Source organism: Pseudophryne corroboree, chromosome 5 (genome assembly GCF_028390025.1).
Source record: "Pseudophryne corroboree isolate aPseCor3 chromosome 5, aPseCor3.hap2, whole genome shotgun sequence".
NCBI classification, from domain to species: domain Eukaryota; kingdom Metazoa; phylum Chordata; class Amphibia; order Anura; family Myobatrachidae; genus Pseudophryne; species Pseudophryne corroboree.
The window spans coordinates 106830189-106856135 of record NC_086448.1 but is presented as its reverse complement, the minus strand read 5'-3'; the positions used below and the strand labels follow the sequence as shown (position 1 = coordinate 106856135).

Below are 25947 nucleotides of genomic sequence, written 5' to 3'. Positions count from 1 at the left end.
ATGCAGGGGAGGACAGGGAGTCGCTCATTTCACCCAGCGGGTGAAATGAGCGACGAGCTAGTTTGGCCTGCATGCAGGCTCAATCTAGCAGCAGCGATAGCGATGTGCGGGCCGCGCATCGCTATCGTTGAGGGGGCTACACACGAGTGATCTGTGCTTAAAATCTAAGCAATCTAGTCAGATTGCTTAGCTTTTAAGCATGGATCTCTCCGTGAGTACTCCCCTTTAGATTTGGGTGGGTTATTTTGTTTCTATGCAGAGTAAAAAAAATTTTTTTACACTGCAATTTAGATTTCAGTTTGAACACACCCCACCCAAATTTAATCTCTCTGCACATGTTATTTCTGCCCCCACCTGCAGTGCACATGGTTTTGTGATTTGGAGAACAATTTTGCTGCTGTGATCAGGCCTGAATTAGGCCCCATGTTCAAAAACCCAGGTCAGATCTGTGATTTAGTTGGAAAAGGGGTATAACGTGTTTTTATTAAATTGACTTCAATTCTTTATAAAGTAGCACAGCATAATTATATCAGGAACACACGGGTCACTTTTGCTATATCTAGTATTACATATATTCAAATCCCTGTTAAGATACATGAGATTGGTATGCGGATTCTATAGGGCGGTATTCAATTCTTTTCACCCTCTTCCACACCCGTTCTGTTTCTGCTGACGGGCGTGGTACAGTATAATAATTTCCGCTCGCTACCCCCATGGTAGCGAGGGTGCCTAACCCTTTATGCAGCTAAACCTGATTGCTTTGGGCGCGATATGTGCGATAACGGGGATCACTTTAGAAAGGAGATTGTGCAGGATATATTATTTGAATATCACCCTATGTGTAATATACAGCAGGGTTAGGTAATGTGCGTCACTCCAGCTGCCGTGGAACTACATAGTCCAGCATTCCCTAACAGCAAAATAATAGTTATGGTAGACTTACCAGTGATAGCTTTATTTCTCCTAAGTCCACAGTAACCACAGGATAAACATTGGGATATGAGGTAGCGACAGCGGATTGGCACCAATGATCAAAGCTTTCGGCCTCCCAGAATGCAACGGGCCAGTCCCCTATATCCCCACCTCCTGGCTCAGGCAATTCAGTTGTTTTCCAAAGCTCAAGGCAGGAGCATCATAGAGAGCCCTAATCAGGCCTGAAAAACACACATGCACACCCTTCCGTATAAGAAGGAAGAGGTTAGTAGGTAAAAGAATCATCAAATTGGGTGCGTCAGGGTGGGATCCCTGTGGATGCTGTGGACTTAGGAGAAATAGAGTTATCAACGGTAAGTCTACCATAACTATTATTTCTCCTGCAGGGTCCACAGGTTATCCACAGGATAAACATTGGGATGTCCCAAAGCAAATTTAGTGGTGGTGACGCTCCTGATTGGATGAATTCAGCTTCCTGAGAGGCAAAGGTATCAAAGGCATAATGTCTAATGAATGTGTTAATGGAAGATCATGTGGCTGCCTTACATATCTGTTCAGCTGAAGCACCACGTTGTGCTGCCCATCATGGACCTACCTTACGAGTAGAGTGAGCAGAGACATTAGCCAGAATAGGGAGATCAGCTTGAGAATATGCTTCTGAAATCGTCATCCGAAGCCACCTCGCCAGTGTCTTTCTATTCAGCAGGCCATCCTCTCTTGTGAAATCCGTAGAGAAGAAAGAGTGTCTTTCTGATGGCACTGGTGCGATCCACGTAGATCCTTAAAGCATGGACTACGTCCAATGATGCATCTCCCGCAGAAAGGTCCGACCCTTGGAAGGCCGGTACAACAATTTCTTTGTTAAGGTGGTATTTAGACACCACCTTAGGAAGATAACCAGATTTGGTGCTAAGAACTGCTCTATCTGGATGAAAAATCAGAAAAGGAGGGCGACATAATAATGCCCCTAAATCTGAAACTCTTCTAGCAGAAGCAATAACCAGTAGAAAAAGAGCTTTAGCTGTCAACCATTTAATATTCAATTGCTTTAGTGGTTCAAATGGAGCAACTTGAACTTAAATCCCAAGGCACTGCAGGAGGAACAGAGGGTGGTTGGATGTGAAGCATTTCCTGGAAGAAAGTGCAAACATCCTGTAGGTTAGCAATTTTCTTTTGGAACCATACAGTCGATGTTGACACCTACACTCTCAAGGAAGCCACCCGTAACCCTTTGTCCATTCCTGCCTGAAGGAATGCTAAAGGGCCCTACACACTTAAAGATTTCCCTTAAGAATATGAATGTTTTCGTTCATTAATTAACGAGAACTCGTTCATATCGTTTAGTGCGTAGGCACCAACAATGCGCTCGTTCATCGTTGGTATCGGGTCACTTATACACGCAGGCCAGTATGGACAATCTCATCCATATTAGCATGCACTGCTATGGAGCTGGGTGACGGGGGGAGTGAAGAAACTTCACTCCCCCCGTCACCTCCTCCCCACCGCCGGGTCGCCTGTCGGCCTCATCTGACGTCAGGCAGCTCGTTGGCGGATCGCCGGGTGTGTAGGGGGCATAAGACTCTGGAAACTCTGAAAGTCCTAGGGTCAAATTTCCGGTCACTGCACCACTGAATATATTAGGCTTGCCATATTCGTTGATAAATGCAAGCTGAGGATGGTTTCCTTGCTCTGAGCATTGTTTGAATTACCTGTTGTGAGAATCCTCTTGCTTTCTGAATGGAAGTCTCAAGAGCCATGCCTTCAAAGACAGTCGATCCAGGTGCTTGTAATAGCAAGGACCCTGTGACAGTAGATCTGGACGTTGAGGGAGTAGAAATGGAGCATCTATCGACAGCCTTTGCAGATCTGTGTATCAATGTCTCCTGGGCCAAGCCAGAGCTATTAGTATCACGGCGCCCTTTCCCTGTTTTACCTTTCGCATCACCCTGGGCAACAGAGCGATCGGTGGCAACATATAGGCCAGACGAAATTCCCATCTCACCGACAGGGCATCCACAAAGGTTGCTATGGGATCCTTTGTTCTTGACCCATACGCGGGAACTTTGTTGTTCTGACAGGACGCTATGAGATCTATCTCCGGCTTCCCCCACTTGTCTACCAGAGTCTGGAAGACCTCGGGGTGTAAAGCCCATTTGTTTGCATGAATGGTGTATTGACTGAGAAAATAAGCTTCCCAGTTTAAAACTCCCGTAATAAACACTGCGGACAAGGCTGGATGATGAAGTTCTGCCCACTTTAACATGAGGCTTACCACCTTCATTGCTTTTTGGATGCGTGTTCCTCCATGATGATTGAGGCACGCTACTGGCATAGCATTGTCCGAGCGAATTTGAACTGGTTTCCCCTGAAGAATATCCTTTGCCTGATTGAGTGCCATATAAATGGCCCGAAGTTCCAATATATTTATTGGCAGGCAACTTTCTTGTTTGGTCCACTGTCCTTGGAAGCAGCTTCTTCCTGACGCTACTCCCCAGCCCTTAAGACTGGCATGTGTTGTCAGAATTTCCCAATCTGATATCCAAAAGGGTCTCCCTTTGTCCAGATGAGATGTCTGTAGCCACCAGACTAATGACCTCCTTACTTCCAGGGGAAGGACCATAGTCTACATTTTTATTGTCTGATTAAAACCATTCCATCTTGAAAGGAACAGACGTTGCAGAGGCCTCGAGTGAAACTGAGCAAACTCCACCATGTCGAATGTCGACACCATCAATCCCATCAAGCGCATTGCTGCGTGAATGGATACCCTTTGACTGTGTAGCAGCTCTTGAATCCTTGACTGAATTTTGGATATTTTGTTCAGAGGTAAAATAATTCTCTGAAGACCCGAATCCAACGCAGCCCCCAAATGAGTCATCCGTTGTGACAGAACCAGGGACGACTTTGCCTAATTTATGAGCCAACCGTGTCTCTGCAAACAAGCTATTGTCTGAAGCAATTCCTGAGATTGTGCCAGGATTAATAAATCATAGAGGTATGGAAAATTCCTTATTCCGTGCTGACGGAGATAAGCTGGCATTACCTGCATAATTTTGATGAATACTCTGGGACCTGTGGCCAGTTCAAATGGTAGGGCCTGAAAATGTTGCTGGAGGATAGCAAACCTGAGATAGCGATTATGGGACAGTGCTATAGGAACATATAGGCAAGTATCCTGGATATCTAGGGATACCATAAAATCCTTCGGCTCCATGGCCAAAATAATGGAATGTAAAGTCTCCATAAGAAATCGAGGCACCCAAATGTACTTGTTCAGTACTTTGAGATTGAGTATGGGCCGGAACGACCCATTTGGCTTCTGGACTATAAACAGTTTGGAATAAAAAACTTGTCCTTGTTGTGCAGAAGGAACTGGAATTATCACTCCTGACTGAAGCAACTCCTGAACTGTCTCTTGTAAAGCCCTGGCCTTTGTTTCCACTGAAGACGGGCTGGTACAAAAAAACCTTTGTGGAGGGTGTTTCTTGAAAGCAAACGCATATCTGTGAGATACTGCTTCTTGCACCCAGGCATCTGCTGCCAGATCTGTGCAAACTGAAGAAGTCGGCCTCCCACTGTGTGGTCCCCCAGGTGGAGGCCCACACCATCAGGCTGATGGCTTATCTTCTGACTTGGAAGCCGGCCCTCTGGTAGCCAAATGTTTTTTTAGTCTTACCAGCCTTGTCAGATTGAGACTATTTGCCATAACCCTTTCCTTTTGCTTTTCCTTGAGTCCGAAAGGGCCGAAAAGCTGGAAATCTAGGCTTGGATTTGTGTGTGGAAGGAAACTTCACTTTCTTGGAGTCTGTTTCTGACTCCAAAATACTGTTTAATTCTTTACCAAAAATAATATCTCCAGTAAAAGGCAAAGACTCCAGAACCTTCTTGGATTCTGAGTCAGCTTTCCATGTACGTAGCCAAACCGCTCTGCGAGCTGCTACTGCTGAGGCTGATGCCTGCGAGGCAATTGTACCCATATCCAAGGCTGCTTCTTCCACAAAAATAGCTGCCTGTTTGATATGTACAATATGGGATTTTTGCTCTCTAGATGCCAAAGAAAGATCATCCTCCAATGCATTAGCCCAGGCCAAAACGAGGGCGGAGTCGCCAAACGATGGCATGTCATGGGCGTGTTCATGGTGGCTGCGTGACGTCACACTCAGCCTCCGTGATCAGGGAGAAGGCGACGGGTCTCCTGTGGACGCAGCCAAGCTGCGCCGGCAGGAGGCTTCCAGTATTTCTGCTAACAAGCAGAAATTGCGATCACTCGCAATTTCTGCTTGTTGGAGGGTGGGAGGCTCCGGTCAGCATGCTGGGCGGACCCCAGCATGCTAGGAAAAGGATAGCAAATTCTGCTGATTAGCAGAGTTTGCTATCCTTACTGAATTAGCCCCTTACTGCTGTTTCACCCAGCTCAGGAGAGTCGGATACAGGAAGACTTCACCCCGCTTCCAGGATCGATCAAAACAGGTAGTAAACGCTGAGTGGATCCAGATGCTATTACTGTACACAACCGCCCCGTGAACCTACAGTGAACACCGACGCACCAGTCATACAGCCGCCTATGCTGCGACTGGGTCCTTTTAGATACACAGCGTCTCAGACTGAAGCGGGAAATCAGTTCATGGCGGGAAACTGGTCATGAACCGGGGGGAGGGGTGACCAGGGAAGCGTCTTACTCCCCACTGCTGACATCAACCCCAGGGATCGCGGCCTCACACTACTCCTGGAGCCTATGATCCCTGATTCCTAGCGCTGGTGCACCCGAAGTGGCAGCCGCGTAAGTAACTGTTTGGTAGTCTCCATCCCAAAACAGTCCGGCTGTGTCTCGCGTTTCACCTCTAAGCGGAACTGATGCATTAACTTCTCCCCGTGTTCCGGGCCACAGCCTGGACTTGCTAGTACATCCTACACAGACGCCCACCAAAACAGCACTGTACACGTGGGTAAACGTTGTCGCGATCCTGCGGGGAGTTGTTGGAGCGACTCTTTCTAAGGTACGTATAAGACGCTTTATAGACAGATCGCTCAAAAAAACGAGTAAGACTATGGAGGTCATTCCGAGTTGTTCGCTCGCAAAGCGATTTTAGCAGAGTTGCTCACGCTAAGCCGCCGCCTACTGGGAGTGAATCTTAGCATCTTAAAATTGCGAACGAAGTAATCGCAATATTGCGATTACACACCTCGTAGCAGTTTCTGAGTAGCTCCAGACTTACTCGGCATCTGCGATCAGTTCAGTGCTTGTCGTTCCTGGTTTGACGTCACAAACACACCCAGCGTTCGCACAGACACTCCTCCGTTTCTCCGGCCACTCCTGCGTTTTTTCCGGAAACGGTAGCGTTTTTTCCCACACGCCCATAAAACGGCCTGTTTCCGCCCAGTAACACCCATTTCCTGTCAATCACATTACGATCGCCAGAACGATGAAAAAGCCGTGAGTAAAATTACTAAGTGCATAGCAAATTTACTTGGCGCAGTCGCAGTGCGGACATTGCGCATGCGCATTAAGCGGAAAATCGCTGCGATGCGAAGATTTTTACCGAGCGAACAACTCGGAATGAGGGCCTATGAAAATAAAATAATAAAAAGCTTATGGCTGCTAAAAACCAGCAGCCCACTGACCATGGTCCAGCTCCTGCCGCACCAAACAAAAAACTGAATTGCCTGAGACAGGAGGCGGGGATATAGGGGACTGGCCTGTTGCATTCTGGGAGGCCAAAAGCTTTGATCGTTTGGGCCAATCCGCTGTCGCTACCTCATATCCCAATGTGTATCCTGTGGATAACCTATGGACCCTGCAGGAGAAACTGAGGGAAGGAATGCTAGGATGTGTAGTGCCACAGTAACTGGAGGTCCCCTGATATACAGTGCTGTCAGAGAGGACACATTATACAAACCTTGTATATTGTCTTTCCACACGATCTTTGTCACTAGCACAAGATACTGTACATTCATGTATGTGGACTTCTTTTGCTTAAAGCAAAACTAATTCTAAAGTTTGAATATTATTATAATGTTATTTGTGCATTTTTCAACTAATGTAATAAAATATATAAGAGATTCCACTGGCGCTGTCTGCCATCATCTCTCCAACTGTGGAACTAGAGATAATGACCTCCTGACAACTATAGTTTGTATTGGAGCGATGCAGATGTGGCCTTCTCATACATCTTGCCTCAATACTCCACGTAGCGGTAGATGCCTGGTGTGACGGGTCACATGCAACTCCATTAGCATCTGGCGTCTTTTTTGCTGAAAAAGTGTCTTATACGCATCGCTCTGCTGATTAAAATGATAGCGGCATGCCTACATTCTGTATGCGATCGCTCCTGTATCTGCATAAGTAATGTAACATTACAGTGTTTTCCTGGTAAACACTGTAACGTAGCATTTTGAATGCAGAATCAGCATTCATATCGTTTTGCAAATATTTTATTGGAAAAAGTTGCACAAAAAAACGCTTGGCGTTACCAAGTCATGTCATGCAGGAGGGCTGTTTAATGTGCAGGGAGGCTAGATGTATGTGGACACATTCGTATGTGCAGTGATTTTTGCTAATAAACCTTTGCTCTGTTTTATAGGGGAAAAGGCATTAAAATGACAGAACCCGTATACCTAAGTCCATCCTTTGATAATGTACTGCCTGGGTATATCTTTTTGCAGGTAAATACAGTAGCATGTTCCAACTAGCACTTCATATAGAACTGGAGTTTAGAACCAGTCATTCGCGAGGTGTCTAGCTATTGTGTTTGGCCTTGCATGTTTTTTTTATTCCTGTTTCACCCGCATTCCCATCTTTGTCTCCTCCCTGCTGTCTCTCATCTCTGTCCCTCCTGTCCCCCTTCTGTCTGTGTGTGTCTCTCTCTTGTCCTTGTGTCTCCCCCGTGCCCTCCTCCCCGTTAGTTTCTCTCTTACTACCTTTCTCATGTCTTTTCTGTCTCTTTCCCTCCCTGACACCTTGTCTGTCTCTTTTTCTCATCACCTCCCTCCCCCCTCAGTCTGTACCCCTTTCTCATCTCTGCCCTCTGTGCTAGACTGACACCTATGCTGTATTTTGCCCTTTGCACCCAGATTGTTACTTGTTCATGAATTTTGTGTCTTAATTTGCTAATAAAGTGCAAGGGGGCATATATACTAAGCCTGGTAGAGTGAAAAGTGGAGAGAGATAAACTACCAATCAGCTCTAAACTGTGATTTTTCAAACCCCGCCTATAAAATTGCAGGAGCTGATTGGCTAGTACTTTATCTCACTCCACTTTAGCACTCTCCATGGCATCTCCTCCTAAGTCGCTAATCGTGTACTAAGTGCCTGATTCTGATTTTGGAATGAAGTAAGATACAGAAAGTAACTGCACACCTGGGCAAACCATGTAGCGCTGCAGGTGGGTCAGATTTAAGAGATTTAGGGGTTTATTATCAAGAGTCGGGTTGTAAAACTTGTCATTTCGGATCGTGTTTCTGCCCAATATTTTAAAGGTCAATACTTCTACCAGCTATGTCTTGCTAGTAAAAGCACTGCCCTTTTAAATATCAGGCAGAAACATGATCCGAAATGACAGGTTTTACAACCCGACTCTTGATAATAAACCCCTTGGTTTTGAGATAGGCTGGTCCAAACTAAAATCTAAATTGCAGTCGAAAAATAATGCTGCCCAGTATTTGCGGGCTACATGCAAAGGCAGCCAGTATTTACCCTGCATGGAAAACAATGTATGTATTTAATCCCCTTGCAGTGAAACATGGTTTGTCCGTGTACACAGTTGCCTGCTCTTTGTTACTTTTTTTCCAAATCATTACAGGCCCTAACCTGAGTACTGTACCTAGTATTAGTGTTGCAAATTAAGATGCATTTTCCAGAAAAAATCGCATGACAAGGATAATTCACAGTGTCCATGGAGCACCAAACAGGGCTATCTGGCGAGATTTGAGGATAGGTGTACAGTATTTGGGCTACCTGGTTGACCCTGCCAGTAGCATATGCTTGTCTCAAAGATTAAGCCATGCACGTGTAAGTACACACGGCCGGTACAGTGAAACTGCGAATGGCTCAATTCCCTGTAACACCTTCCCCTCTCACCACTGCAGTAGCACCTTCCATTAGCTCTGTAGTAACACAGTTATTTCCCCTCTATCCAGTAGCAACACACTCCCCGATACATTACTTAGTCCTCCCAGTTCCATAGTAATAGAGGGATAGTCTGGCAGTGAATCAGTGTTGAGCTCATTCAGTTTGATTCCCTGGCAGACTGTCCTCACAGCCACAGAGATCCCCATTATAAGATGCAGGGAGGACTGGGGACCCTGTAATAATAGAACAGTATTAATGCTCCTGTTTTAGGACTTAATGTAATCTGTCCTGTTTCTTGCGGTACCTTGCAGGCCCCATTATGAAACAGTGGTTTGGGGGCATAGGACAGTTTTGTAATTCACACTTTTATGCGCTCTTAAATTGGCTTTCCCTTTCATGTTTGTAAGTAAAGCAAAAAAAGCAAGCAACTGGGCAAAACCATGTTGAACTGCAGGTGGGGCAGATATAACATGTGCAGAGAGATAGATTTGGGTGGGGTGTGTTCAAACTGAAATCTACATTGTAGTGTAAAAATAAAGCAGCCAGTATTTACTCTGCACAGAAACAAAATAACCCACCCAAATCTAACTCTCTCTGCACGTGTTATATCTGCCCCACCTGCAGTACAACATGGTTTTGCCCAGTTGCTTGCTTTTTTACTTTACTTACAGACCTGAATCAGACCCTAAATGCGGCTTTTCGCCCTTATGCTGATATTTTATGCATCTCTGCGACCACAGGGCCCTATCAATGCGTTTGGTTTCATAGGGGGGTATTCAATTGAAGTCGGAAACTGCAGTCTTGTCGGAAAGATGGCAGTTTCCGACTGTTTTAAGTCGGAAGGGGTTCTGACCTATTCAATGTGGCCCCATTTTTTTCAACAAGTCTGGAAATCTGACTTGTCGGAAAGCATGTGGATCGGCGGCTGTGTATTGTCGAAAGCGCGGCCAAACCTGACAGGTTTTAGTCCCATTTCCGACAGTGTCAATCCGACTTTAAAAAAAGTCGGATTGGCATTGTCGGTAACGGGCCAAACCTGTCGGGTTTGGCCTGACATTGAATACTCACATGTCGGATGAAAGAATCCGACATGGATTGAATACACCCCATAGCCATCAATATTATCAGCTTGCACTTGCACCAGCCCTGTCCCTGCAGGATCCGGCTACAGAACTGACTCTGGTTCAGCTCCGGGCAGGCCCCTTGTGTGGTATAATAGTAAGAAACGTGGCCTCTCTTTAATGTTTTCTTTTCTTTTTGTAGAATTTACCTTCTGCAGTTGTCAGCCATGTGTTACATCCCCAGCCTGGGGAGCGCGTGCTGGACATGTGTGCCGCGCCTGGAGGAAAGACCACCCACATCGCCTCTCTCATGAGTGACCAGGTAATCCACCCTTTTAGGGGTAAGTGAGCATGATGCTATCATTGGGGAGATGTCTCAAACCTCTAATGGGTGGACAAGTAGAGAAGTTGCCAATAGTAACCAATCAGACTCTACCTTTTAATTTTTTCAGAATGTATTTGACAAGTTCTAGCTAGAAACTGGTTGGTTGGTTGGTTGGTTGGTTGGTTGGTTGGTTGGTTGGTTGGTTGGTTGGTTGCTATGGGTACGTTGACTTATTCTACAACCTTTAGAGGAATTGATATATTTCACCACAAGACGCACATCTAAAAATTATGTAAAGACAAAACATCACTTTCTGGAGATATGAGGGGCAACATGCTCAAATTACAGTTACTATCTGTATTATTGGGGTCATTCCGAGTTGTACGCTCGGTAAAAATCTTCGCATCGCAGCGATTTTCCGCTTAATGCGCATGCGCAATGTACGCACTGCGACTGCGCCAAGTAAATTTGCTATGCAGTTAGGATTTTTACTCACGGCTTTTTCATCGTTCTGGCGATCGTAATGTGATTGACAGGAAATGGGTGTTACTGGGCGGAAACAGGCCGTTTTATGGGCGTGTGGGAAAAAACGCTACCGTTTCCGGAAAAAACGCAGGAGTGGCCGGAGAAACGGGGGAGTGTCTGGGCGAACGCTGGGTGTGTTTTTGACGTCAAACCAGGAACGACAAGCACTGAAATGATCGCAGATGCTGAGTAAGTCTGAAGCTACTCAGAAACTGCTACGAGGTGTGTAATCGCAATATTGCGAATACATCGTTCGCAATTTTAAGATGCTAAGATTCACTCCCAGTAGGCGGCGGCTTAGCATGAGCAAATCTGCTAAAATCCGCTTGCGAGCGAACAAGTCGGAATGACCCCCTGTATTATTAACCCCTTTGTACCTTAAAAGTACAGAAGACAAGTCCCACTCGTTGTCCGCAATGACATGGGTTATTAAAAATAGACAGAAGATGCTAAACTCAATCATCTGCACCTTCTACTAAAAAACTGCCAGATAGCGAGCTACGTACGGCCTGGCCGCGCACTGGTGATAAACAGTCTGCAAACACGAGCCCCCGAACACGTCCTTCTCCCGGTCACACAACTCGCAGCTTGTCACCGTTCTCTAACAGCTTTCCCCACTCCCGGAGAAAGCACTGGGCATACATATGGGGATGATCTCTGAGACCGCAATCTCCCCACCTGTTACTGAGGGAGATGTACTAAGCCTTTTAAAGTGATAAAGTAGAGAGAGATTGGCTGGTACTATCATCTCCTAACTGCCATGTTACAAGCTCGGGAATAAAAGTATGATGCCGGCACATTCCGTGTCGGTATCACTCTTCCTGCTTCGCCTCTTTACCAAGGGGAAGCACTAGTGCTGAGATGTATGAACATCTCGGCTGCTGGAGGGGGAGTGAAAACTCACCCCTCTGGCGATACCTGTCAGCGGCCTCGTGCTGATGCGCTGTGTCTCTCCCCACAGCCGGCTCTCTGGGTATGCACGAGATCTCGCAAGTCCCGAGAGATCTCCTCTGCAGCCCGGAGCCGGCACCCTCCACAGCCAGTGACAGCGCTGCAAAAACAAAAGATTGCCAAAAAGCGCCTTAGATAACGGTGCCGAGAAATATTGTTAATATAATTAAAATTGCTCTGCCACGTGCGCTGCCACAGAACACTGTGTGCGTGTTCAATATAAAATGAATAAGGGAAGGGAAGAGAATGGCTGCGCAATGTGTTAGAGCAAATTAATACTAATTAGGAGCTGACGTGTAAAAATTCAAAAGGTTTTATTGTTTAGATAACATCAAGTTTAACACATAGAAACAATAAAAGTAATATAATAAAACCAAAGTTAGAAGCAAGACACCTTGAACTTGTAAATATATATACTGGAGATAATACCCTCCGATTTTGGTGAGGAAACAGATCCAATTAAATAGCCATATGGAGATCCACAATCAGGTAAGCAGCTGATCCACAAGTGTCTATTAGTGATTGCCGTGGTGAGGATCTAAGTGCGGCAATGCAAGAAACTGCTGTAGGAATGAATAAGTACCTCTCCGTGGGCTGGTCCCGACCGGGCGTCCTCGGTCGTAGGTTCCTGCAGTGCCCAGTGCTTGACAATACAGCAGAAGAGGGGACGTACTTCTACTTACGGCAGAAGAGGGGACGTACTTGGTGATGCAGTTTATCAGCGGTGTGCTGGCAGGGGTCACCGGCAGCGATTGGAAAGGCCGGGACGGGAGCCGAGGTATCTCTATGGCTCAACCTGATGGTAGAAGTCACCGTCGGCAGATGGAGTAGCCGGGACGGGAGTCAGAGTCTGACTGGCTCAGCATGCAGGTAGAAATCACCGTCTGTGAACGGAGAAGCCGGGGCGGGAGCCGAAGTGTCACGGGCTCAAACAGCAGCTTGCTACCTGTATGGTAGGTGAAGTCAAGGTGTGTAAACAGGCGCTGCCCCTGCTGTGGAGATGGGGCATTGACACCTGCAGCTGTCAAAATCGCTAGCTGCATGTGTTGGGAATGGTCAGTGCTGCTGACTGTTCTTACATTGCCCTGCGTATCGGCGTGCTGTCTGAAATATAGCAGCACCGATAATGACGGGAGCATATCACCCCTGTAACTGGGCACACTTTTCCTTATACATGGGGGAGAAGCAGATTCGGCGCACATCACTTGCACTGATACTGCTTCTCCCCCACAACGACAGTTCTTACATCTGCCCCTGTGTTTGAAAAGTGACCGTTACGAGCCGATTGGTTGGTGGTTTATCTCTCTCCAATTTATCACTCTCCAAAGCTTAGTACATCGACCCCACTGTATCTTATCTGTGGTGCTTATGAGTGCTGGAGAAAGCTTCCTCAGGGTCCTTACGGGTTGGGTATGGGTGACTGGCGTTTGGGATCCCACCGGTCACCATACCAAACCGACACCGGGATTCCGGGGTTTAGAATGCCGATGAGGGGGGGCACAGGTTGTTTTCCCACTCTATAGGTCTTGGACACCCACGAGTGGGAATAGTCCCTGTTAGTCGGCATACTGGTCACATGACTACATCCCGCCATTACTACCACACTGTTCAGCACAGAAGTTGGAAATGAAGACAAGTATTTCTGCCTTCCAGCTTGGAAGCTCCAGGGAAAAATGACCTATTGGGAAGGGTCAGGGGGTCTGTAATTCCTAAAACATTTAAATTCATATCTAGTTGTTATAAAGCTGCGTTATACGTTAGTGCTTTATAAATAAGGGTTAATAATAATAATAATAATTATTATTATTATTATAATGATAAAAGAAAGAAAGCAGCATGTATGTACAAATATAAAGCTGCAGCCGGATAACCTATGCTGATAACAGTAATAAGGAGACGGGTGAAAATCACAACTTTCCTTTTAAACATTTAGGTGATGTAATATAATCAGATTATATTCTGTGAGCAGTTCTTCTGGCATGCCTGCTGTTCCAGGTGTACGTGGCTGCTCAGTCAGTGACCGCTGTCTATACAGTGTTGGTAGGTATCAGTGATTGTGTGTGCAGGCGTTTCATTCAGGTAGAAGCTCGGACACAGCAAAGTGTTTCTCTGAGTTTGGATGCTGCGTGGCAGAGCGCCAGGTGCACCTGTATGATCGTCTCAGAAGCAGCAACACCACTGTCACATGTATGCTGAGAATGGGCCGCCATCCAATTAATGTCCTGGCCACATATCATTTGATACAAAGCACAAATGAAATGGGTATAGGGAAGAAGCTACAGTCATTCAGTCGCCAGCTCACTGCAACCGTGAGGTCCGAAGCAGCATATCAAATACACCTTGTCACAGATGGGGTATGTCTGCTGATGATCCTATCGGGTAAAGCTTCTGGCAGTGCACACGGATGTCAGTGAACTAAGGTCCACAAGTATTGGATGAACGGAAAACATGCTTGATGTTTCCTGGTTCATGTTTCACATTAGTAGCAGGATTTATGGCCAAAACCTAGGGTATGAAGCACATAGGCCAAATACTAGCGGAACACAGTTGTTGGTCCATACTGGCGGCAGTGTACCCACCTTAGGGCCTGATTCTGAGGTGGGAGTAAAGCAAAAAAAAGCAAGTTACTATGCACCTAGACAAACCATGCTGCAGTGCAAGGGGTGCCAATACATTTATGTGTTTTGTATGCAAGGTACATACTGGCTGCTTTTGCATGCAGCCTACAGACGCTGGACAGCTTTATATTTACACTGCAATTTAGATCCGAGTTTGGACAGATCCACGCTAATCTAAATCTCACTGTACATCTTACATCTGCCCCATCAACATGGTTTTGGTAACGGGCACAGTTATGTGCTTCCTTTTTACTTTATTCCCACCTTAAAATCGGGCCCTTAGTCATTATCAGCACCGGAATCCCGACCGGCACAATCCCAACATATTCTCCCTCTGTGGGTGTCCACGACACCCATAGTGGGAGAATAAATTAGTGTGCCGAGCATAGTGAGGCACCGTGCCCGTAGCGCGACGAGCGCAGCGAGCCCACAAGGGGCTGCGTTGCGCTTGCCCCCCTGTCGGGATTGTGCCGGTCGGGATCCTGTCCGGCGGGATTTCGTACTGATCCCCAATGAATGTAGCCTTAAAGCAAGACAATCATCCAATGAAGCAGCTATACCCATGGGACACACTGTAGTTGATGTTGGCCAGTGTCCGTGTACTGCACTATAGTATTTTATGGGATGCGGTTATAATCCTGATGGCGCCAGAATCCCGACACATGATGGAATGCCGACGCTGGAATTCTGAAAGAGGCCTGACACAGATGTCGGAATCCTGACCGTCGGTATCCCGATCTCCGAGATAGCCTTGCGGGTAAGTACTACGATGGAAGGGGGGGTAGGTTTATGCGACCCCTGGAGGACTTAGGGTTACTGTGCAGGGGGGATGGTTGGGTTGAGGGTGCGTGGATGGAGGGGTTAGGCGACCCCCAGGGGGCTTAAGGTTAGGTGTGTTAGGGTTAGGCACCTAAAAGGGAGAGTTAGGGTAGGGGGAGGTTTAGACTACTTGCAGCACCTTGTCAGAATTTCGACTGTCGGGATGCCACTGTCGGTCTCCTGAGCACCGGCATCCCGACAGCGGCATTTCATACCCAACCTGGAGATCATGCCATGACATGTACGATTCAAGCTGTTCTTTGGACAAATGGCAGATAATGGTAGGTTAAGCAATAGAATAGAATAGTGCCTGTGCTAGTTACAGCGCCCTATTGATTAGCAGTTTTCCCATTTATCTCTCAGACAACAAGTTGTCAGGGTTGACAAAATGGAAGTCATGTAAACAGCAGCCATTTTGTTGATGCAAATGTATCCATGTTAATGCTTACAGTTACTGTATTTCTGTTTTAAAGTACTCACCACTCCTATACAAAGGTTGTAGATGTCTCAGGCTGGACACACGTCCCCTGTATAGTATGACATTTACAAGATTTGTAGTGGAGCTGCCTCATCTTCTACGCTGAGAAAGCAGACCTGAGAAACCAATCTATTATTATTACAGCTGGCCCCGGTCACGTCTGTCCATACAAGACTCAAAAACATTTTTTAGTCAGAACAATTTTTCTGTGGGAAATCTTTCCAGCACTGATTATTATTGTTTGTCTAATGGGAATAGACTGAGAATATAAAATCAACATTTCAACCCTGATGACGCTGCATCTAGCTTTCATGTTATTGCATGTACTGTATGTGACATAACTGAGATAAGCGTAAAACCTTAGAAAATTTACATGTCAGAGGTATTACCTAAATTATTTGTGTACAGCCAAACATTACAATAAAAAAACGAAAAAAAAACCTCTAAAGATCTGGCTCACAATCCTAAGTAAATCACATGATTTTACATTCTGTTGCCCTTCAGGGGGTGGGGGTTTTAATATTTGCAGAAGAATTTTAGAGTTGGGAGCAGTAGTGCAGGTCAGTCTACAAATAAATACACCCACTTGTTTGCTACAGTACGTGTAAAAGGAAGCACTGTTTTCCCTGCATGCAAAAAAAAAGAAGAAAAATAAAAAGCTGCTTTGTCCCCTCATTCTAAATGAGGCAGTAGATATGTGATTACAGATGATTTCCTCTAGCCCCATGAGCTGACCATTCTCATGCATTTCTGTTCAGAATAGAGAATGGGGTCATTTGTGAAGTTGTGAATTTGGGGTCCTGAAGCGCAGTGTACATTTGAGGCATGAAAGTATGGGCACTTCAGTTCTCCACTTCATGTATCACATCTGTAATGTTATCAGGATTGTGCCTGTAAACATGGCGTTCCATATAAATTTCATCTGGCTGCAATTTTTGGTGTTTATTTTTATATAAATTATTTTCTTAAAGAGAATTTTTTAGCGAATTGGAGCACAGTGAAAGATATAAAAAGCAACCAATAACATATGTAAGTGGCATGAAGTTCTATAAGATGGATGTTGACAGCTGCATTTACTGTATATATAGTAGGAACAGATAGCACAAAGATAGAAGGGGAGAGAAGAAGATAAAGATGGGATGAGAGGGGAATAACCAATGCAAGCCAAACAGGACTATGATTGAGCTTGTAAGAGTATGGAGGCTGGTCCAGTTATCCAGGAAGGGAAAGCAGCTGCCAAGCGCCAACACCCATCAGGAAATCGAGCACCCTATTTGGCAAACTGGAAGCTAGCAGGTGGACATGAGTTTTTGAGAGCCTTTAAAATCTATCCAGTATAGGCAAATTGCGAGGAGCTCAGAATATCTGAGGCTGAGAAAGAGAGTTATTCTATTGCCAGCGCCATTAATCAGGGATAACTGTTCAAATGTTTGAACAAGGGGCCTAATTTAGACTTGGTCGCACGCTAGCTTTTTTTGCAGTGCTGCGATCAGGTCAGAACTGCGCATGCATATGCACCGCAATGCGCAGGCGTGTCGCACAGGTACAAAGCAGATCGTTGCTGTGCGATGGATTTTGCGAAGAATCCATTTGCACAGCCGATCGCAAGGTGATTGACAGGAAGAAGGCATTTGTGGGTGGTAACTGACCGTTTTCTGGGAGTGGTTGAGGAAATGCAGGCATGTCCAAGCGTTTGCAGGGCGGGTGTCTGACGTCAATTCCGGACCCGGACAGGCTGAAGTGATTGCAGCGGCTGAGTAAGTCCTGGGCAACTCAGAAACTGCACAAAGTATTTTTGTACCGCTCGGCTGCACATGCGTTCGCACACTTGCACAGCTAAAATACACTCCCCTGTAGGCAGCAACTATCTGATCACAGGACTGCAAAATACTGCTAGCGAGTGATCAGGTCTGAATTAGGCCCAATGTGTTTTGCTATGTGCCCAGAGGAATTTCACACTAAGACAGCCAAAACAGGGCTGAATGCATTGGGCATCCTAAGATTTCTGAAGCCAATTCTAAAAAGGCTGATGAGAGAACAGTCCACACCAAATGTGAAATAAAGTACCCATGTCCTTCATGCATCACCAGCAGAGAGGGGACACATTCAGAATGTATTTCTGTATTATGGCTGGGTACCGATACCACCTAGTGAGCACCTTAAATTGTGTTTCAGTACCTTTACACTCAAGCAGCATGTAGTAATAATCTGGAATGCCTTATCCCAACCTAATCACTCCCTTCTCAAAGTCAGATACTTGTCCCTTACTTCCATATAATGCATTCTGTATGAACATTTTACAAATACTTGAGATACTGTAGTATAGTCGGGGTTGTCTTGAAGAAACAAATAGCCTTAAAGGAGGCCCCATAATCCTGATCCTCTAAGGGGTACAACAACAATAAGGCTGCGCTTAGAGAGATGAATTGTCTGTGTAACAAAGTAAAATTTATTAAACTTAAAATCTGTCCATTGGACAATTAAAATGAAAATACACTGTGATAAATAGCCTCTAATCACCTTTTAAAACAACACATGAGCTTGTTCCAAATAAACCATAGGACCCTGTAGGCTTAGAGCCAATTAAATCCTGGGGCTATAGCATAGTCCCTGGGCTGGAAAGTTAAGTCCCAACGCTGGAGGAATAGCAATTCCAATACTGTATCATGAAGTTAAGGAAAGTCCTCACCAGTAGTGCGTTTTGATGAACAAAAAGTCCAGTCCTTAGTTTTGGATATGGTTCAAGTCGAGCAGGTTTTGGGGTCCAAGGTGGTCCAAGCTTGCGATGATAAGTGGTGATAGGGTGATGGGGAGGCTCACACCTGACGCGTTTCACAGCTACTGCTGCTTTATCAAAGGCCTTGGTGAGGACTTTCCTTAACTTCATGATACAGTATTGGAATTGCTAATCCTCCAGCGTTGGGACTTAACTTTCCAGCCCAGGGACTATGCTATAGCCCCAGGATTTAATTGGTTCTAAGCCTACAGGGTCCTATGGTTTATTTGGAACAAGCTCATGTGTTGTTTTAAAAGGTGATTAGAGGCTATTTATCACAGTGTATTTTCATTTTAATTGTCCAATGGACAGATTTTAAGTTTAATAAATTTTACTTTGTTACACAGACAATTCATCTCTCTAAGCGCAGCCTTATTGTTGTTGTATTTTAGTTTGGTTTTTCTATATAGTTGTAACTATCCTATACAGGCAGCTGCTGCACTTTTTAATTGGAATCACACCCACAGCGCCCCTTCCAACCTAGGTTGGCTTGTTCTATCACTTTGCACTTCCTCTAAGGGGTAATAAGATTGCAATTCAGTCTGCCCCACTGGACCATATGTACCACTCTACACCTGCCGATATCCAGGTAGAAAGAACTTCCTGGAAGGTATGGGGCAAGAAAAGAGCTATGCAGAAGATTAGTGAGATGGGAGACTGCCAAAGAGACCCATTCTTAGTTCATATTGTCTTCCACACACATTTAGTGTGGGCCAATAGTTGGATGAGTGATTTGGGAATTTTGGACACCAAGGAAGATATTTCAGAAGATAGGTATGATCCACCTTCAAGGTCCTTTTGTGAGAGGTTGTTTACCTCCTTGGTGTTTGCATTGGTATCGAGTGCTGGAATCTAGGGGGGTAATTCAGATCTGATCGCAGCAGCAAATTTGTTAGCAGTTGGGCAAAACCATGGGGGTCATTCCGAGTTGATCGCTAGCTGCCGTTGTTCGCAGCACAGCGATCAGGCTAAAAAATGGCTTTTCTGCGCATGCGTAGGCACTGCAATGCGCACGCGTGTCATACAGGTACAAAGCCCGTTGTTGTTTTGCACAGGTTCTAGCAAGAAGATTGACAGGTAGGGCCGTTTCTGGGTGTCAACTGACCATTTTCAGGGAGTGTTTGCAAAAACGCAGGCGTGGCTGGGCGGGTGTATGACGTCAAATCCGGACACGAATAGGCTGAAGTGATCGCAAGCGCTGAGTAGGTTCAGAGCTACTCTGAAACTGCACAAACTATTTTTGCAGAGCTCGGCTGCACATGCGTTCGTACTTCTGCTAAGCTAAAATACACTCCCGAGTGGGCGGTGGGATAGCGTTTGCACGGCTGCTAAAACTAGCTAGCGAGCGATCAACTCGGAATGACCCCCTATGTGCACTGCAGGGGGGGCAGATATAACATGTGCAGAGACAGTTAGATTTGGGTGGAGCTGAATTAGGCCCTAGGTTTCTTGCCTTCCCACACAAATTTGCAAATGATTCAATGACCATCAGCCAGGAAGCTGGAGGGAAATTCCACAGATATCATCTCTAGCAAGTATAAGGCGAGAATTTTTATTTTGATAGTATTTGTCTGCCCATCCATAAGAACTGCAGTGTATACTACACCTCCAGCTCCCTGCATAATCTGCATAAAAGTGGTACATGGTTAATCGCATGGTCAGGTTGGCTCAACAGTAAAATCCCTAAACATGTAATATTATGGGTGCCATCTGAATGGGAAAAAGTCCTTCAAGCTGGCCACCAAACCACCCAAGGCTGTAACCTTTAAGGCCATCGCTTTAATATAATTAATTTTAAAATTGTATAAATGGTCAAAATGGTTGAACTCCTGCATTTAATTGGGAAGCGTAGTAATGGGATTATTGACCATGGCTAGTAGGCCATCTACAAAGAAGGCAAGGCGATTGTCCTTCTGACATACTTTAACCCCTGAATTTTGTTCCAATTTGATCAAATTTCTCTCTCCTATGCCTCTATAAAAAGTACAAAGATTAGTGGCAAGAGTGAACAGCCCTGGTGGGTCCCATTTGTTGTTAATATTTTACCTAAGAGAATTCCATTAATTATCATCATGATCATTCCCAGACCTTTCAGGTTTCAGTAAAAAAAAATTATCATGGGAATGAAGACTTGAGACACATGGTGGAATAAGTCAATATCCTTTGTGGTAGTATCCCTAGGATACCTCTTTGTACCGGGATATGTGGCCCGAGACAGGTTGCTATGAGTTTGATTTCGATATTAAGTAGTAAGATGGGGCAGTTGGTGGAGCACGTGGCTGGGTCCTTGCACTCCTTTGGAATGTCCGCTATGTGGACCTCTAGAGATAAGTCCGAGAGAGTTTTCATGTAAAAAGTTTATAGGAGCGTAGAGAGAAGTTGATTTTGGAATGTTATGTATTAGGGGATGAAAATTCCATCTGGTCCCAGGCTGTGATGGAGGAATCCTTTGCCTGTGTTACCTCCTCGGGAAGTAGAGGGATGTCAATGTCCTCAAGGTATTTCCAAATCTCCTCCTCTTGAGGCAAATCTTCCTGTGGCATTGCCATGGACCAAGTTCTAGAACTTAAAATAGAATGACTGAAATGCCACTGCTACAGGTGAGTCTGTGTATTTCATAACTCCCTTATCAACTTGGACACAACAAATACATGTCGGTGATCTCTAGAAGCATTTTATCTGGCTGATTTTCCCACTGATGGTATCTTTGTCTATGAGACCAAAACGCACATTTTACACTATCATTAAGGAGTCTCTTTAAGTATGCCATGGCATTCTGGAGCTCCACCACGGTGTCAAGGGCCAGTGAGTGCTTGTGCTAGAGTTCCAAGGCACAGGTTTTGGACAAAACACATTCCTCTGCATCCAATACTTTGCCTTTTTTAAGAACTAACCCAAATGGATACATGTATGATATAAGTGTAAATAGATAACACATTTATGAGCCTCTCAGATCATAATATACAGTATGAGAGACTTAACGGTATTATTGAGGGAAATGTAATCTGAGATATCCTCCACTAGCTACCCTTTGCAGTATGTATCCTGGGTCAGTTGTTCATATTTCCAGTGCCTGGGAGGGGGTTCTCGTAGAAGCAGCTGTAGTAAAATAGGTGTATGATCAGTTGGTTATCTAACAAATGGAGGAATCAAGAAGATTGTCCAAGTAGTCATGTCTTATGGAAAATTAATTTATCCAGGAATATTAGTTGTAGAGATGAAAGTAAATGTGTAATCCCTCTTTGCCGGATGAAGGAGTCTCCAGGTAGCGGTTATTTATAAGTCATGAAGAATTTTCCTGACTTTCATATCCTTTTTAACAGAAGTCCTGGGGGCCCCAGAGGACGTGCCAATATGGGGCTCCAAGGCTCAATAATTTTCCTCACCTTACTATTAATGTCATTTCTATCCTATCCTCAATCCGTTCCAGTGGCCTTTCCAGAAAGGATGTTTGGCTCGTTTTGTAATAATTGTGGTCTTTTGTCAGGGACATTGACGGGGCTATTCAGTTAGTCCCAAAGGTAGCCCACATGCTGCAGTTAACAGGGATTTTTTTCAAGCCTGAGCAGGCTTCAGAAGAAATCCACATTATATAGCCTGTTTTTGGGTTAACACATAGGTCTGAGGACACATCCCAGATTCTATGGGTTAATGCCCGTTAACAGTGTAATTTACTGGGCAAGTAAAGGGGGCTCTAGTTGAATAGCCCGGGCGTCAGAGTATGAGGCTACCTCCCGTTTTCACACGTGATAAATTGCCGCATCTAATTGAATTCCCCCCTAAAGGCCCGTACACACTGGCCGATATATCAGACATTCTATTGAACGGCCGATATATTGCGGGTCTGTCGGCTGGTGTGTACGGGCGATATGTCTGTGAACTCCGTCGTTTACAGACATATCACGTTGGCCCTGCAGCACAGCCGAGGTCCAATATGTCTACCGATATATTGGCGCATCGCTGTGTGTGTACGGGCGATCAGCCGACCGCCCGTGCACATCCTGCAGCAACCGGCGGTGATTGACAGCTGAACTGGGCGGGCGTGTGTACACTCCCGCCCAGTTCATGACGTCAGACCCGACGGATCGGGCAGTGTGTATGCACAGCACACTGCCTGATCCGTCCATAGATATATCTGCAGATCAATTGATCTGCAGATATATCTATCAGTGTGTACCCACCTTAAGACCTTTAATATGATTAGAAAAAATAAACACCATAGACATCCCAGGAAACAGAGGTAGCATAAAGAGTCTGAAGAGTCTTTTTCACCTTCAGTGAACCCAACTGCTCAAAGTAAATCAGGGAGGGGGTGGATAATGTGTGTTTTTAAAAGTATAGACTACAGCCACCCACAAAATCGCTACAGTCTGACCAGGGGCAGTTCAAAAATGGATGGGTCCTGTGTGCAGTCTATGGGCCTAATTCAGATCTGATCGCAGCAGCAAATTTGTTAGCAATTGGGAAAAACCATGTGCACTGCAGGGGGGGGCAGATGTACCATGTGCAGAGAGAGTTAGATTTGGGTGGGGTGAGTTCAAATCTAAACTGCAGTGTAAAAATAAAGCAGCCAGTATTTACCTAACCCACCCAAATCTGACTCTCTCTGCACATGTTATATCTGGCCCCCCTGCAGTGCACATGGTTTTGCCCATTGGCTAACAAATTTGCTGCTGCGATCAGATCTGAATTAGGCCCTATGGGGATCATTCCGACCTGATCGCACGCTAGGATTTTTCGCTGCGATCAGGACAGAACTGCGCATGCACCACAATGTGCAGGCGCGTCGTACGGGTACAAAGTGGATCATTGCTGAGCGATGGATTTAACGAAGAATCCATTCGCACAGCCGATCGCAAGGAGATTGACAGGAAGAGGGCGTTTGTGGGTGTCAACTGACCATTTTCTGGGAGTGTTTGGAAAAACGCAGGCGTGTCCATGCGTTTGCAGGGCGGGTGTCTGACGTCAATTCCGGCCAAGAACAGGCTGAAGTGATCGCAGCGGCTGAGTAAGTTGTTAGCTACTCAGAAACTGCACAAAACTTTTTTGTACTGCTCGGCTGCACATGCGTTTGCACACTTGCAAAGCAAACATACACTCCCCCATAGGCGGCGACTATCTGTTCGCAGCACTGCAAAAAATAGCTAGCGAGCGATCAACTCGGAATGACCCCCTATGTGCGGTCCCTCGTCCCACACCGATGATTGCACGCAGTAGACCTTGGAATTGTGCCAGAGTCTACTGCGATTATACAAATCTCCTGCACCCATTAGAGAAGCGCCCTTGAGTATGATCCCTAAACACATGGTCTTATCCCCATGAAGCTCATTTAGGTATCTCTTCCCACATTATCTTGATTTTCATGTGTTGGCAATATGAGGCATATTTATGCATCTTGCCTGCTCCAAGTAAGGAATGCCCTATCTGTCAAGATCCTCCCACCAGAAGTTTTATGTCCCCACAATTTTTATTGGCTAATGAGTAATCAATAGGTTCAATAATGCAAAAATAGACAGATGAGATTGCAAATCAGGATTTGCAAGGTCTGAGTTTTACTATTGTTGATTTCTCTTTCTGACACGTAATAGATATATAGGGCAGTATTTAATTAGTCGGAGAGGATCCGACACTTCAGTATTCAATTTTCGGGCATTTCCGACAGGTTTTGTCCGTTTTCGACAATGCCGATCCGACTTTTCTTTTGTAAGTCGAATTTACATTGTCAAATGGGCTAAAAACCCGTAGAAAACGCCCGCAAATTCGACAAAATCCGTGGATCGGCGGCTAATGCGCCGATCCACGTGTTTTCCGACAAGTCGGAAAAACGGCAGTGGACTTGAATAGGTCGAATCTAGATTCGACCTATAAAAGTCGGAAACTGACGTTTTTCCGACTTGTCGGATCAATTGAATACTGCCCATATATACACTATATAGATATACACACTGTATAAGTGGATGAAGATGAGATTTACACATCTACTGGTTTACTGTTGTCCCACCTTCAACATTACCATACTTAGGGGGTGATTTATCAAAGCTTGGAGAGAGATAAAGTAAACTACCAACCAATCAGCTTTTGACAATTTACAGGCCATGTTTGATAAAAGATAGTAGCTGATTGGTTGGTACAGTGTTTCCCGACCTCTGTCCTCAAGGCATACTAACAGTCCAGGTTTTAATTATAGCCATACTTGAGCACAGGTGACTTAATAAGTACCTCAGTTATTTTGATTTAACTAGCTATGCTTACGCATATATATCATACTCGCCTACCCTCCCGGAATGGGCGGGAGGCTCGCGAAATTCGGGTGACCCTCCCGACCCCCCGGAAGAGCAGGCAAGTCTCCCGATTTTAGGGGTCACCCCCTGCCCGGCCGCCCACTTAGCAAGTAAAGTGGGCGGTCCGGGTAGGCGATGACGCGATTCTTGTTGAATCGCGTCATCATAGCCATGCCCCCTGCTGTATAATGCCGGTTTTAGCGGCATTACACAGCGGGGGCGTGGCTTACATGATGTGTTCAGCAGCCACGCCCCCATTCCGCCTCTGACCCGCCCCCTCTGCGTGTCACCACACTGCCCGCCTGCCCTACTGAGCCGATCGGCTGCTCTCCCGGAGAGAGCAGCCCAAAAGTCGGCAAGTATGATATATATCCTTAAAACCTGTACTGTCAGGGTGCCTTGAGGACTAAGGTTGGGAAACATTGGGTATCTCTCTCCACTTTATCTCTCTCCAGGCTTTGATAATTCTCTCCCTAAATAATAAGATGAGGATATCCCTAATATATGGTTACATTAGTTGCACTTTGTGTATTATGCATGTGCTGGGGTTTTTTGTGTGTGTTTAAATATACAGGGACGGCAAATGATGGGGAATGTTCCAGCACTAATCCACTAATTTGTGTAAACATACCTCCAATCCGTGCCGATCCCTGTGGTTTGGTAAAGCTGCACACTGAATAATTAGCAGAATTTATTTGTGATTATATCCTTATGAAAAACATCAATTACCATTTTACTGGATGGCACAGTGTGCATTTATTGCTTAGTGGTATTGTTTTCATCCATGTGGTGTCTCCACAGCTAGCTTTGTAATGAGGTAAATGTATTCAGTGTCTGTAGTCAGACAATTAACCCCGTCATGGTTTGATTGTGTGATTGTATTAATAATAATAAGAATTTACTTACCGATAATTCTATTTCTCGTAGTCCGTAGTGGATGCTGGGAACTCCGTAAGGACCATGGGGAATAGCGGCTCCGCAGGAGACTGGGCACAAAAAGAAAGCTTTAGGACTACCTGGTGTGCACTGGCTCCTCCCCCTATGACCCTCCTCCAAGCCTCAGTTAGGATACTGTGCCCGGACGTGCGTACACAATAAGGAAGGATTTTGAA

The 25947-nt window shown here is 45.4% G+C and overlaps 1 protein-coding gene across 5 annotated transcripts in view; it reads left to right on the top strand.

Moving 5' to 3' along the window:
• The window catches only part of NSUN6 (NOP2/Sun RNA methyltransferase 6), a 141792-nt gene that overhangs the window by 85292 nt on the left and 30553 nt on the right, over positions 1-25947 (top strand). For all 5 annotated transcript variants that reach the window (XR_010177597.1, XM_063921550.1, XM_063921549.1 and 2 more), the window contains exons 7-8: positions 7515-7596; positions 10265-10384. Coding sequence is in view for 4 of the 5 variants with exons in the window: in XM_063921550.1 (XP_063777620.1) it covers positions 7515-7596; positions 10265-10384 (202 nt within the window). In the remaining variant the exon portion in view is untranslated. The remainder of the gene's footprint in view (positions 1-7514; positions 7597-10264; positions 10385-25947) is intronic.